This window comes from Chenopodium album, chromosome 17 (genome assembly GCF_948465745.1).
Source record: "Chenopodium album chromosome 17, dcCheAlbu1.1, whole genome shotgun sequence".
In the NCBI taxonomy this organism is placed as follows: domain Eukaryota; kingdom Viridiplantae; phylum Streptophyta; class Magnoliopsida; order Caryophyllales; family Amaranthaceae; genus Chenopodium; species Chenopodium album.
The window spans coordinates 47,788,993-47,803,766 of NC_137850.1; the positions used below are offsets into that span (position 1 = coordinate 47,788,993).

The window sequence follows — 14,774 nt, forward strand, 5'->3', positions numbered from 1 at the left end:
TAAATTTTGGGCAATTTATTAAGACCATTGAATTATTAAGCGTAAATCAAGGAAAAAACAATATTATTTTGCTAGAAACAATTATCGAGTGTTATTAATTTTTATTCACTATGTGAATGTGAATAATAAATGAATCAAGTAATATAATAGCTCATGGGAATATTGTTACGATTATACATTGACATATAATCGCTTATATGGCGCTTTGTCAATTAAAGTAAGATGACCATGTGGAAAAAGGAGTGACACATGGCGGAATGATAATCCCTCCCTTGAGTTTTAATAATACTTTTATTGATGATCTAACATAACCTTTATTTATTATCTATGTAGTAGGTACTTGTTATTTAGTTCATAGGACAATCTTAAAGACCACACTGGATTGTGTTGTGTCTCAAGCCATCACAAAGAAAGCACACGACGGAGGCACAAACGACACAAACATGATGTAGCCTAGGCCTGACACAGTAGTGTGCATGTCGGGTTGTGGGCCGACCTAAGGACGACTAGGTATTACACATAGGCACATAGCACGGCAAAGTTAAGCACATTAAGATAAGTGAAATTTGACTTAAGCACACATGGTTGGCACGATGACATGTGGGCTTGGACAGTGCACGGTTCAAACTTTTGAAAATTTTAACGTGGCACGCGTAGCTCATGTCCTCATGATCTCGACGACAGGGCACAATCTAGTGATCTACAACCATATTGGTACAATATCACCCTATTATTCTCTCTTATTGATATGGTTGATTCTTGATGGTTCCTTTTTTTTTTAGGTTAATTAGAAAGGTATAAACAAAATATAATATCTCAGAGGGAAAAAAAAACTTGATACTCCGTGAAGTATATGCCATAATTATTACGAGTATTGTATTTTCTAAACCACATAAATAGTGTGATTAGATTAGGACGGCGCTCAAAGTTTTGGGTCAAGTCTCTTAAGTCTTTGCAATAAAAGGTCCTGGTTTAGTTTCCATGTTTTATAACATTCATATCACGCAAAAAAATAACTCATTATTTCATGGTTCAACACACATAAATTTCTGTAAATTAACTATACATGTACACAAAAAAGAAACACAAATAATTTTCCTACATTTCATGGCTTCCTATTGCTTTCTTCTACACTTTTCCTACATAACTTTGGTTATTTTCTTATCCTTTTCGTTGTGTAATGGCCAATCTCCACAATATGCAGCATGTTCTTTAAAATTCTCATGTGGGGAGATCCGAAACATAGGGTATCCATTTTGGGGTGACAATAGGCCTAATTTTTGCGGGGATCCAAATTTGAAGCTCATTTGTCGCAACAATTCAAAGCATCCTGTGTTGAATGCATTTCAAGGTCGTGTCCCTGACTACACCAAATTAAGTGTTATCCGCATCAACATGTCTTCCCGCACCATGGTTGTATCCCAATCTGAGCTACTCGGTCATTGCAATTCAGAGTTGAGTAATAGAACATTATCTTATTCCACAGCATTGAAGCCAGTAGGTGGTTATAGCAACATAAATTTGCTCTATAATTGCAACAATTGTGGTGTGTACAGAACTCTCCAAAATTCTTTTAGTTGCAATAAAACCAACAACGATTTTAGTGGTAATAATAAGTCCTTTGAGCATGATACTGCTTATTACTTCGGTAATAATAAAACAAGCCGTGCTCTTGTAGGAACAATTTAAGTCTTGTGGTGGATACAAAAGTGTTGGATGAACTTAAAAACACAAATGCCTCTCTGTCAACTACCATTATAAATAATCCAACGATAAATTTAGAGTACACCGCGAACTTCACAGCTTGTTCCAAGTGCGAAAAGTCTGGTGGCAGATGTGGATCATCAGAGGAATCATCTGATAAGTTCATGTGTTATTGCCAACATGGACCTCAGCCACTCAAGTGTCCGAAATCAGGTACTTTGTATTTCAGTATATTAGTCCTCTTGACTTCCCCTGCCCTGAATTTTTATCATCGCGATTTATTTATAAACTTAGCACTAATATGTCAGCAACAAGAATATCACTGTTATGTACCTTAGTTGTGAAAATGCCTGCAACTCAAGCAGCAGAAATCAGTACAGTATATGTTTGCCTAATTGCCTGTTTTAAGCATGCATCTGTAGTAACCCAGCCAGGTTATTAAATGACTGATATGAGGTTATACCAGCACTTACCTAGCACGTTTCCTTAACAAGTTCATATTCATTACTAATACATAGCTCGATCTATGTTGCCATATTGACATTTCATTTACTTATTTGCAGAGAAGAAGGCAATTGGTACAGCTAATCATCAAAAGAAAACGAACAAAATTATCATAGGTAAATTAAAAATTCTCTAAATGACTGAATTAGCCAATTCCATATATTCTTAAATTGTACTCTCTATCTTGATATGAATTTAACCAATGATCAGGCTTTGGTGGAGGTTTACTTGTTCTTATACTAATATGCATAGTCATTTGGTACCGGAATAAGAAGATGTCTGATCACTTAAAGTTTAGAACGTGGAGTGCCTCTCTTGACAGTAATGCATCAGACCTCGAATTTGGAAGCAAATTCTTTGGCGTGCCACTCTTCTCCTATACTCAACTTGTAGAGGCCACTGCAGATTTTGATCAATCCAATGAACTTGGCAGTGGTGGCTTTGGAACTGTTTATTATGGTAAGCATGAATTTGCATCAGTCTTACAAAACATCTCGTGAAATCCGATAATTTCATAATAATATAATAAATAAATGAACCTTACATCAACATATTCAAGGTGAAGGGAACAGAGTCTTACGTTATTAAAAACTTGTTCAGTTAGTAAAATGAGCCCGAGTAGCCCTTACTAATTAATGAAAAGTTTTTACCTGTAGGGAAGCTAAAAGACGGAAGAGAAGTCGCGGTAAAACGCCTTTATGAGAAGAACTACAAAAGATTAGAACAGTTCATGAACGAAATTCAAATACTCACTCGTCTAAGACACAATAGCCTTGTGTTACTCCACGGCTGCACTTCCCATCACAGCAGGGAACTCCTCCTTGTATACGAGTACGTGGAAAATGGAACGGTAGCTGATCACCTGTATGGCGAAAACAGAAAATCAGGATTCCTTCCCTGGTCTATTAGACTGAGAATAGCAATCGAAACAGCCACTGCCCTTTCCTACCTCCATGCTTCAGACATCATACACCGCGATGTCAAAACTAACAACATTCTCCTTGACAGCAACTTCAATGTCAAAGTTGCTGATTTCGGGCTTTCTAGACTCTTCCCAGCTGATAAAACTCATGTTTCAACAGCACCACAGGGGACTCCAGGGTACTTAGACCCGGAGTACCACCAGTGCTATCAGCTGACCCGGAGTACCCGGAGTAGTCCTCATCGAACTCATATCTTCCTTGCCTGCAGTTGACATGGAAAGACACAGACTCGAGATCAACCTGTCTAACTACGCAATGAACAGAATCCAACGCTGTGCATTCGATGAGATAGTAGACCCACAACTCGGGTTTGCATCAGATTTCAAGATTAAAAGGATGACTATTTTGGTGGCAGAGCTCGTTCCAGTGTCTGCAGCATGATAAGGAATTCAGGCCGTCGATGAATGAGGTTTTAGAGGTTCTTAAGAAGATTGAAAGCGCGGATTATGAAGCATTGCAGGCAGAAGAGATGACTAATAATGATGCAGAGGAAGTTGTGAAAATGCACAATATTAACCCACCATTGTCTTCCCCTACAGAAGATGATCATACACAGCTGTTGAGTAATCATCATCTAAATCTGTCTTCGCCGATCTCAGTGATAAATAAATGGGTCAGTGGATCTACTATATCAAGCAGAAGCAAGTAAATTGGAATCATTTTTAAAATAAAATTGTCAAAAAAACTGACCAACTGTAGTTTGGGTGCAGAAGAAAGCTTTAAAATTCATGGGTGTACAAGGCAACATCAACTATAGTGGTTAGTGCGTTGCGCCTTATGACATATTATCGTCATTATTTTTGTTCAATTCTTGTGAATATATGTTCAATTAGGCAGAGACATTGCTATATTAATTAAATGCAACCTTTTGAGTTATTTAAACCGTTTACGTACAAACTTTGAACTTATTTTAATAAATAAAAAAGATATATCTTCGCAAATATATACTCCTGCTTATAAAGTTTTAACAAAGTAAGAAAAGCCATAAAATTTTCTGGTAAAAACATGCATTTTGAAGAGTTCTAGACTTGATAAGTTATATAGTTATACTTTTACATTATATTGACAATGTCGTGTACTTCTATATATAGTCATAATCTCCATCAGCCACCAGCTATGATTAATAATTAATCTAGGCTTATTTTCAATTCATTTAACAACTCGTTAATTTAACAAAATCAGAAATGAAATTAAAAAATTCAAAGTATACTTCTATATAAAAATAATATAAGAAGTAAACGCAAGATTTTAATCAAAAAGGCCGGCCAGAATCAAATGCATGTGTTTTGCATTGTGGAACTGAATCTTATAATTTTAATGCGTTGCATTGATTGGGCTACATTACAATATATAATTATTTGTTGTAATATTCTTTAATTATTCAAATCCATGAGTTTAAAATAGTTCACTGAGATTGACCACAAACATGAAGAAGATTATTGCTAAGTAGTATTGAGGTGTCTAATATAATAATTTACTGGTTGTTTGATTAGATATAAGAAGTATAATTCTCATGATTTTGAAATGTACATACATGAATTTCAATATCGAAACTTGTTTTGGTTAGTAAACTTCCTAAGAAGAATTTCAAGCGATTACCTAGAGAATTAGATAAGCAATTTCATATAGCTTGGTGATCGAGAAGTAAACTTTCCTAAACACTAGTACATGTTTAGGTGTCAAACTCGACTCAACAACTTTTATGAAATTTATCAATATATTTTATTCAACATAAAGTATCAAGGGACTGCACATATTGTCGTTTTCGAGTGAAAAACAAGGGATAATAGTCATTACATTTCAACCCCGAAGTTTGAACCTTACGTAGTCAATTTTTAATTGCAAAATAATCAAACACTTCGTGCTAAAGAGAAAATGAAAGCCACTAAATGGAGTTTTGGATTGGGTCCCGTTAAAATGTGTTTAGGATGGTAGGTGACTTGTGAGTGTTGCGACTCTTGTGCCTTGAAGAGAAGGCAATTGGTAGATGCCCTACAATCTTACATTTCAACTTGAATTGCAATAATGTACAATGCAAAGGATTTATTTTAATATAGTAACGGTATAACTATTTGGTTTTATTACTAAGTATGGTCTTATTTGACAAAATTAGCGATAGTGGGTACTTTTTAGCGGTCGAGTAATGAGTAGTTGTTAGAATAGCGAGTAGATGTTAATAGTATGAGTGTTTGATAAAACTAAATGCATGCATAATACTTATAAAGCAAACAAAATTTGTCAAATGCTACCCGCTATCTTTCAAACGCTAATAGTATTAACGTTTGACAAAAGCTACTTAAACGCTACAGCCTACATTACTTTTATCACTAATCGCTACATGAATTGCTACCTTCCAACCCACTTATTTTTTTTTACTAGTGTTTTGACTTGGTCCAAACGCTAACTAAAACGCTACCTAAAACGCTACCGCCAAATAGGGCCTAAGCAAGTTTAGTAGAGTCGGTGGGAAAATCACTTTATAACTTTGAGATACTTATGTAACTAGGTTAGCTAAGCTAGTTGCTGATTCTATAGGATCATTCTTCTTTTCTTTTCTTTTCTTTTTTTTTTTTTTTTTTTTTTTTTTTTTGAGGGAAGATCATTTTTCATATTTGGTTATACATAAAATATTACCCGTGATTCTTCTAAACAATAGCATGAAGTTAACATTTTCAATCCCCTAAAGAAAAAAGTTAACATTTTCAAATCAATATTGTGTTTGAGATCATTAAAAAAAATAAATAAAAAAAATAAATAAAAATATTGTTAAAATGGTGATTAATTTTGGCGAATGATAATTACACAAACTCCGTACTATATGAAGAGCATGTGAGAAATACATTATATATGTTCGTAACATTTTGTGGAAATTTTTTCTTCATATTCTTTTTTTTTTTTTTTAAGGAATTTGCTTCATATTCTTCAAAAATAGGGTAAACAATAAATTGACCTAGAAAGGTGGGTCTTTTAGTGGGAATAATAGTCTCCATCGTGGATCAAGCAAATTTCAATTACAATAGTATTTTCAAAATTATTATTGTGGCTTAAAATTAATAAATTGTCAAAGAAAAATGATATACATAACTCCTGTCTATATATAAAGAACTAAATATGGAAAAAAAAAATGAAATTATAATTTAATTACATTGATTTACGCGTGATTTTTGTTATGTATTTCTAAATTAATACCAAATTATGAAAGATATTAAATTATTGTTCTTACTCAGGCTACATATAGTATTTTCATAAATAACGATAAAATTTGTGTATTGACATGCGTGAAAAATAAAAATAACCCAACTTAATAAATATATATAAAAAAAAAGTATAATTTAGTTGGAATCGACCCTCTAATTTGGAAATTATTGATTTTAACATGAATTGACATGTCATTGACGTTGTAATTTAGCAAAAACTTTTGCATGTACCCGGTTTACAATAATTTTATTGTACATCGAATATTTTTGCAAAAAGTGACCCTTTTTTCTTACAAAAGTGACCCTTTTATTAAACAAAAGTGACCCTTTATTTCATAAAAGTGACTCTTTTTTTCACAAAAGTGACTATTTTTCACAAAAGTGACCCTTTTTTCACAAAAGTGACCCGTTTTTTTCACAAAAACGCACTAATATTCGCCGACGTCCCCGCCATATCCATTAGTGGCGGGTTGCATCCCTGTCATAACATTTACACTAGCAACACAGTAAAAACTAGCTCCAATGATTTGATCACATTTACCAAACATAGATCAATAAGAACACACAACCACAATTTGTTTAAATAGAAGAATTGTAACAAGAAATCAATACAGTATGGAAAAAAAAATCAACTGCTTTGTAAAAAAGAGGAGCATTCCATCATTCCTAAAATAAAGCATAGTAGTATAGGAGTAATATTCAACAATTTACTCAAGATTAGAGTTATAAATTTGCGATTGATTTGGTGAAATTATCAATCTCCATCTTCTCCAAATCTCACCAAATCAACCAGTTAAGTGAACATTATATCTAATTATTGTAGTATCTCTTCTCACATTCAATATAGAATGAAAGAGAAAAAAGATTGAGGGTATAAAATTAATGTAGTATATCAAAATTAGGGAGGAGAGAGAAAGTGGGAGGAATTATGAAGTTTTGATTATCATCGCAGCATTGAAATTGGAGGAAAAGATAATTGAAGAGTTGGATTAATCTTTAAGATTTAGAGCAAAAGTAGTGTTGGAGTGGAGAAAGATGGCGATATCGTCAAGTATCAGTTCCTTTAGATGTCATGAACCTTAAAAGAGGAAGGAGAAGAAGTCGCCAGCAACCGCCATTCAATAAATAATGTAAACCGGATTTTTTGTAAAGTTTGTGTGGTAATTTAGACCCTTTTATCTAATCAAAATTTGATTTAACAAGCAACAACTCCAATATGGTGGGATTGTGCAAATGGGGTTGGGTCCATTGTTGACCAAATCAAATGCAAGTCTCTGTATCTCTCAAATTCTTCAAATGAGCATGATCAAACGCCACCAAACTGCGTGCCCACACTGGTGAGATAAAAAGCCCTCTTTTTTTTTTTCTTTCTTTTTTTTTTTTTTAATTTAACTTTGTTTGTGAACTCACTCCTCAAGTATGAAGTATCTACTTTGACTAATTTAAATTTTTGTTAAATTAGATTGAGTAATGAGACAACGACCTAATCAATTACCATGCAAACATATAATCTCATCATCTTTTCTATTTGTCTCTTACAAAATTTAATAAGAACTTTTATAAATTAGCAAGTAGAATATTATAAAAATAGAAAAATGTAAATAAAACATACAAACACACAAACGGAAAAGAAAAGTTTGCGATATTTTAATAATGGACAGAGTACTATAATATAGTTATCACAAATTTTTTTATGTGGCTGGCCACATCATGTGACCAGCTTTCTCGGTTGGTTAAGGGTTAATTATTCAAGGGTACTCGGTCGGTCAAGGGTTACTCGCACGCAGAAAACGCACTAACCAACTGAGTAACCCCGGAATAAGTAACTCTTAACCGACTAAATAACCCCTAATAACCCAAAAATAATCTTTGACCGACTAAGGGTCTGTTCACTTTAGCTTAATTTCAATTCAGTTCAGCTCTAATCAGATCAGTTCAATTCAGCTCCTAATTTTCTTCTCTCATAAAATATTCATTTCAACTCTATTCTGTTAAGTTCAGTTCAACTCGGTTCAATAAATATGAACAAGCTCTGAGTAACCTCTAAATAAATAACCCCTAAATAAATAATCTAGTTTCCAGCAATATGGTATAGCCAGCCACACAAAAAAGCAGTCATTGTTTGTTTGTTTTTTTTTTTTTTCCTTCCTCTTGATAAAGCACAGCCAAAACACTGTAGTAAACTGTAGTCTTCCAAGTTCCAACTAATCAAACAAAACAGTGGTACTGGTGAATTTAATTACTGCTACAAGCCTACAAAACAATTAATACTCCAAAATAATCTATCACCCACTTTATATTATTTATTTATTTTTTTTTTTAAAAAAGAATCAATAAATAGTTTTTTTAAAAAAATGACAACGTCAAAGTTTTTGGGCAAGTACCCACATCTTTCAGACTTTTCACCATAATTTCTCTTTCCTAAGGTAGCCAGCCAATTTTTCTCTCTCCTCACGAAACCTGAAACCCCTTTACACTGTCAGCTTCAATAATCAAAACCCTTCAACAACTTTTCAATTCATGAAGCAAAATCTCTTTGATCACTAAAATTGTTGCAATTTTTCCTGCAATTTTGTTGGGTCGCTTGGAATTCTTTGATTTGGTAAGTTAATTTGTTAATTACCCACATGCTCAAAATTATTTAAAGTATAGATTTTTCACTAATTTTGGTGTTTTTAAGATATGGTGTATCAAATTTTTTTGTTTTGGTGATCAAAATTGTATGTTATGCTTTGATGATGCAGTTTTTGGAAGAATTTTGTTAGTGGGGTTGTTGGGAAAATAGATGTTGATTAATAAAGATAATAGAAGGTGAAGCTGTAGCTAGAATTTTTATGGATAGCTTATGCTGCTTCAGTTCAGTTTCTCAGGTAAGGGTTTAATTTATTTGTGGTATTTGCTCATAGTTTTTGTGTTTTATAAGTTTAATAATGTTTGTTTCAGTTGTTATTCTTTTGGCATCTTAATCATAGATATTTAATTATATGCATATACTTGTATGTTGTAATTGGTCAGCAATTGATGAAATATACTGCATGGATCACACTGTGTTTGATGCTGGATAACAAAGTAATTTGTGAACAGTGATGAGTTAGTTTGGTTAATTAGATATTGTTTGTAAGATGAAATCAGATAGTTTTTTGTTTCCTGATTTGGTGGGGGGGGGGGGGGGGGGGGGGGAAGAGGAGAAACTGGAGAGGGGGAGACATATTTTTCGGTAAGAAAGAGTTATGTTCAAATGATTTGATTCGAGAATCGTGAGCGTTGGGTGGTTACTGGTATATTGGAAGGAGTTGTGCAAGATTGTTCAGAGGCTTTCTAATAGAAGATGAAGACTAAGGTCTCATGAAGGGTAGAAATGTTTTGGTTCTAACATGAGTGTTTCAGATGATAAAGGGGAATGATCATTGCTTGATTAACAATTTGCCTCCACTGAAGATGAATAGGCCTATCAAAAGAAACTATTACCATCGGAGATTGAATATGGAATATTAGAGCTTGTGATTTATGTCTTGATACATCAAGATTCACCGGCTTGGCCATGGATGAGTCCACTTGATAATTCTTTTTGTTGCAAGCTGTGAATTACAAGACTCTGCAGATATGGTTTAGAAAAGAGAAAATGATGTGGTGTGGTGCATCATACTTTTATTTTCTTACGCTGTTGAGGTGACCAGGAAATGTGGTTCCATACTGCAGATATAAAGAGTGGACTTGACATCTAGAACTATGACTTATTGCTTGGTTACTTTGTTTTCAAGTTGTGGAGTGATCATAAACTATGGGGAAAACTGTTTGTAAATTTTAAAAACCCCTTAGCATCTGGGAAATCAAGAGATAAATTCACAAAAACAAGAGGGCATTCACATGCATAGGAAGTTTTCATTTTATTATTCGGAGTAACACAGGCTGATATGGTAGTGTGGAGGGCAAGGGGGCTTTAAGTTAGTCACACTGCAATATGCCGACGTGGTAGGGGTGTGTTTGCAAGAGAGAGCGGAGGAGGTGATTCAAAAGGCTGACATAACTAAACCATAAATGGGATAATTGCTGACAGAAGTTCACACATCAAATGACTTTGCACTGGAGATTAAACAGGCTGAGATGGCTGAACCAGTAACCAAATTGGTTAATCAGTGGGTTTGTTCACTTACTTTTGTACAAAACAGTGCTGAAACAGATATAAGATGACTGTCCACAGTAATGCCTGAAGGATTTTTTTTTTTTAAAAAAAATTAATGATTTTAATCCCTTGTGAGCTTTCATGTGGATGAACATATAAATAATATTTCCTCTATACAAGAAGATCGGTCTTTTTTGACCTTAGAGCTCCAAGCCTACAAATTTTGACCATTTTTGTTTTTGTTAGAATTGCTACTTTATATAATAAATGATAATTTTGTGGAAGTATTCTTTGAAATAGTTTGCAACTTGCAAGAACATAAGCCAATGTATATATTAATAAAATAATGGTCACAGTTAGCAAATTGTCCCAAAATTCATATTGAGGTTTATCTTTGAATGTTGCTGACTATTACCCTTATGTCCTTAGTTACTGGCATCGATGTTTTTTATTTATGAAATAAGTCAATAGCCAACTGATTAACATACTCTTGTTCTTCTCATATTTGTTGCTTCTCTTTTATACTCTGTATTCATCTTTTTTGCTACAACTTAAACATTCTAAATTTAAGCCCATTAATGAAACTTTTAGTGGATGCTAAATGATTACTCTCAAACCTAAAGATGGGACCATATTCCTCATTGGGATAAGATTAGCTTGCTTTGGATGCAAGATGCATCCCTGAATCTTGAATGCATATCCAATTGGCCACTCTTTACCTTACTTCCGTAGATACTTGGTTTTGCTCTTATACATATTTGGTATTGTTAAACTTAAGCTTTTACATTTCATGTCTTGGAATATATTGAGATTACAGATGCATTTCGACAATTAGTTTGTTGCGGTCCTCCCACTAAAACAATTTGCTTTGCAATCTAAGATTGTAGGAGGACGTTCTTATAATGGCTCTGGCAAGGGCAGAAGTCATCAAGGTCCTGCGAAGTATGGATTCAGTTTGGTGAAAGGAAAGGCAAATCATCCCATGGAGGACTATCATGTTGCTAAATTTGTGCAGGTCCGTGGACACGAACTTGGCCTCTTTGCCATTTATGATGGCCATTTGGGTGATAGTGTGCCTGCTTACCTGCAGAAGCATCTATTTCCCAATATTCTCAAAGAGGTGGGTTCTTCATTTTGAGTGTTCAAATGAGAACATCCTATTTTGGAGCCATGTATTCTACAGGTGTAAAATACATCTGATCTCAGTACTGCAGTGTACTCAAGATGCTAACAGATCTGGTTTTATGATTAAATTGTCAATCAGCAGGACGAATTTTGGACCGACCCAAACAGGTCAATTTCAAAAGCCTATGAGAGTACTGATCAAGCCATTCTTAACCACAATCCTGACCTGGGACGAGGTGGGTCAACTGCTGTCACGGCTATTCTTGTGGATGGATCAAAGCTATGGGTAGCAAATGTAGGAGATTCACGAGCTGTCCTTTCTAGAAAAGGTCAAGCAATACAGATGTCTACTGACCATGAACCTAATACAGAACGGGGTAGCATTGAGGACAGAGGTGGCTTTGTGTCGAACATGCCAGGTACATTGGTACTACCAATTGTGCATTCTTTCATTTTCAACTTTGATATCATATGCTCTAATTTGTCACATTGTCTCAACTTATAATAGTTTAGGATTTAACAAGATTTTTCAAACTACCCTTTCTTAGTCGATCATTTTGAATGAAGGTATCTTGAGAAATCTAATCATACTACATTATGGCTTAGATACCAATGGAATGATTATTTTGATAAATGCTTGATTAAACTTGCTTCATTCTTATTTATTTTTTTTCTATTGTGTCCTGAAATGGCGTGATAATGAAGAGGTACCCATAGAACTTAACTATTTTATGGTTTTGCTTAGAATGGCGTTGGCTTAGTACTATCATCACATTTGACGTGACAGCAGTTCTTAAGCAGTGCACCCTTTGCAAGAGACAAACATTCAATTTTCATTCCTACATTTTGGTCAAGCTTACATTTTTTTACTCCCGTGTGACGTAACTCATCATTTTTGTGTTTTATTGCCTTATTGTCTGTCTCAAATCTGCTGATATGTTCTACTGATTGGTTTTTGGACACACGCTACCTAAATAATGGGAGATGTTGCCTGCTGATCTAGCATTATAAACTGAAGTATTCTCTATCTCATCCTTCTAATAGGAGATGTTGCTAGAGTCAACGGGCAACTTGCTGTGTCTCGTGCCTTCGGAGATAAGAACCTCAAGTCACACTTGCGGTCTGACCCTGATGTAAAGCATGCTGATATTGGCCCTGACACTGATCTTATGATCCTAGCCAGTGATGGTCTGTGGAAGGTATGTACCTCTATATCTGTTGCTTATTTTGCGAGTCTAGTGTCTATCCTCCATAACAAAGTCTCATGCATGCACGCATGTAGCCATGTTTTTGGGTGGACATAGGGTGTAGGATTTCTAACTCACCTAGGCTATGTTATTTATTTTTCTAAGAAAAAATGAGTTTTGCTTAAAGGAGAAATATCACTTGGCCTCTAATATCCTTTTACAAAAGAGGGGCCATAAATACCTGATGTGAATCGTTGATTCGATGCTCTTTTTCTCGAAAATCTGATTTGTTTCTAGACTACTTTCCATCAACATCTTAAAGAAAAGGGTTGGGAAACAAGTCCATTTCTATGTTATTAGAACATATATCCGAAGAATATGATAATCCTTCTGCTTACTATTATTAGTCAAATTTTCCTATTTAACTTTCCATAAAATTTTTGTCAATTTTCTAATCATGATGTAGAAGAGCACCTAGTATGACACAATTCAAATTGATGATAGGGTGGTTATGGATAAGATTAAAAAAGAAGTGGAAGGCATCATTATCCATTTATTTATTGCTTTCTTCCCCTTAACATGACAAATTATAGTAGACAAAGGGAGTTTGAATATTTACTTTCGAGAAGTGCTGATCAGTGATTATGTGCCCAGTTGGGTAAAACTGCTTATTAGCTGATGGTTATACCTTACAAACAACTTAGGTAATGTCCAATCAAGAGGCAGTTGATATTGCAAGAAAGATCAAGGATCCGCTAAAATGTGCCAAGCAATTAGCAACAGAAGCTCTGAATCGAGACAGCAAAGATGACATTTCTTGTATTGTAGTCCGTTTCTGAGGATAAATTACTTGTGGATGGAAAAATTTGTACATTCCGGGGGGCTTTGTATAAAAAGCATGGTGATCAAGTTCTACTGATCAATCGGCTTCAGGTTAAAAGGTTCATGGAAATACTTATTACTTTTGAGGTAATCGCTAGCTTTTGCCTTGTAAAAAAAAAAAGGGCGGGAAAGATTTCTTGGTGTAAGGTGGTTGTGTGGTGTTTGATAGTTGCAAAGTTTTCTTTTATATATGTAGAATTATAGCCATCTTATCTGTCAATTGTTGTAGCACTCCAAGATCATCTTGAGTCTGAAATTTGTAATAATTCTAAACGTGTGTGCACATTGTTTTCTTTTGATTAGAGATAAAACTCCCTTCTTCAGGCTTTCCTAGTTTCCTGTTTGGCTATGGCTAGCGACTATGCGTGCACCTGGTGCAATTGTGCCCGAGAGGTTTAAAGTTCTAATGCTTACGGTCAAAACATTATGATCGTTGTGCAATTTTGAATTTTCAACTCGGTAGTCGGTACACCCTAGGCTAAGCTCTGTACTAAATTCTTTCTCTTTTATTATGCTTGCTTGAAGGTTGTAAATGAATTAAGACTCCTGCATCATGGTGAATGTCTTGAGCACGTACACGTCTAAGACATGTTCTATTCAATTATGAATCGAGTTACTCGTAACTTTTTACTTTAAAAGCTTGCTTGATTATTGAGCTTGAATCTGAGCATAAGGTTTTCGGTGTTTATCTTGATTAGCGATTAATTAAGTACTTTCTAAATGAGTCAAGGTTGAAAAAATTGTTGAGCTTAATTTCAAACTCCAGTTTTGACAAATTACATAAATTTGAACATGTAAAACAGCTTTGCTCATTTATACCCTTAAACTTCTACCAAAGAAGTCATTTTAGTATTGCATCAATCTATTTAATACGAGTAGTAGGAAGTAAGAACTAATATTAATATTTTTTTTTAAAGTTAGTTAATTAGAGAAATTATTATGAATACTATAAAGTGGAGGGAAATAGTTGAAGCATTTTGACCATAAACTTTTAAACTTTAATGAAACACTATATTATACAGAGTATTACTATTAGGGTTGTTCATCGGTCCAAGACCGGATCGGATCG

The 14,774-nt window shown here is 34.3% G+C and overlaps 1 protein-coding gene and 1 pseudogene across 3 annotated transcripts; both read left to right on the forward strand.

Moving 5' to 3' along the window:
- The first annotated feature begins 1,011 nt into the window (after window positions 1-1,011).
- LOC145589998 (LEAF RUST 10 DISEASE-RESISTANCE LOCUS RECEPTOR-LIKE PROTEIN KINASE-like 1.1) lies at window positions 1,012-4,061 on the forward strand (annotated as a pseudogene). The gene is made up of 4 exons (XR_014101850.1): window positions 1,012-1,917; window positions 2,268-2,324; window positions 2,419-2,667; window positions 2,865-4,061. The product of XR_014101850.1 is annotated as an LEAF RUST 10 DISEASE-RESISTANCE LOCUS RECEPTOR-LIKE PROTEIN KINASE-like 1.1 (transcript).
- Window positions 4,062-8,745: 4,684 nt separating this feature from the next.
- On the forward strand, window positions 8,746-14,038 carry LOC145590000 (putative protein phosphatase 2C 9). 2 transcript variants are annotated; one of them, XM_081646728.1, is made up of 6 exons: window positions 8,746-8,990; window positions 9,133-9,258; window positions 11,392-11,631; window positions 11,776-12,055; window positions 12,681-12,835; window positions 13,528-14,038. In XM_081646728.1, the coding sequence occupies exons 2-6, from the start codon at window positions 9,223-9,225 to the stop codon at window positions 13,660-13,662; spliced, it is 846 nt and encodes a 281-aa protein (XP_081502854.1). In that variant the 5' UTR covers window positions 8,746-8,990; window positions 9,133-9,222; the 3' UTR covers window positions 13,663-14,038. The 2 variants fall into 2 exon arrangements, with proteins under 2 accessions (XP_081502854.1, XP_081502855.1); XM_081646729.1 differs by having other exon boundaries at window positions 8,749-8,990; window positions 11,779-12,055.
- The last annotated feature ends 736 nt before the right edge of the window (window positions 14,039-14,774 follow it).

Coding starts and splice junctions, on each gene's coding strand:
- LOC145590000 (XM_081646728.1), top strand. CDS start 9,223: ATGGATAGCTTATGCTGCTTCAGTTCAGTTTCTCAG. Junction 9,259..11,391: donor GCTTCAGTTCAGTTTCTCAG/GTAAGGGTTTAA, acceptor TTGCAATCTAAG/ATTGTAGGAGGACGTTCTTA. Junction 12,836..13,527: donor CCAGTGATGGTCTGTGGAAG/GTATGTACCTCT, acceptor CAAACAACTTAG/GTAATGTCCAATCAAGAGGC.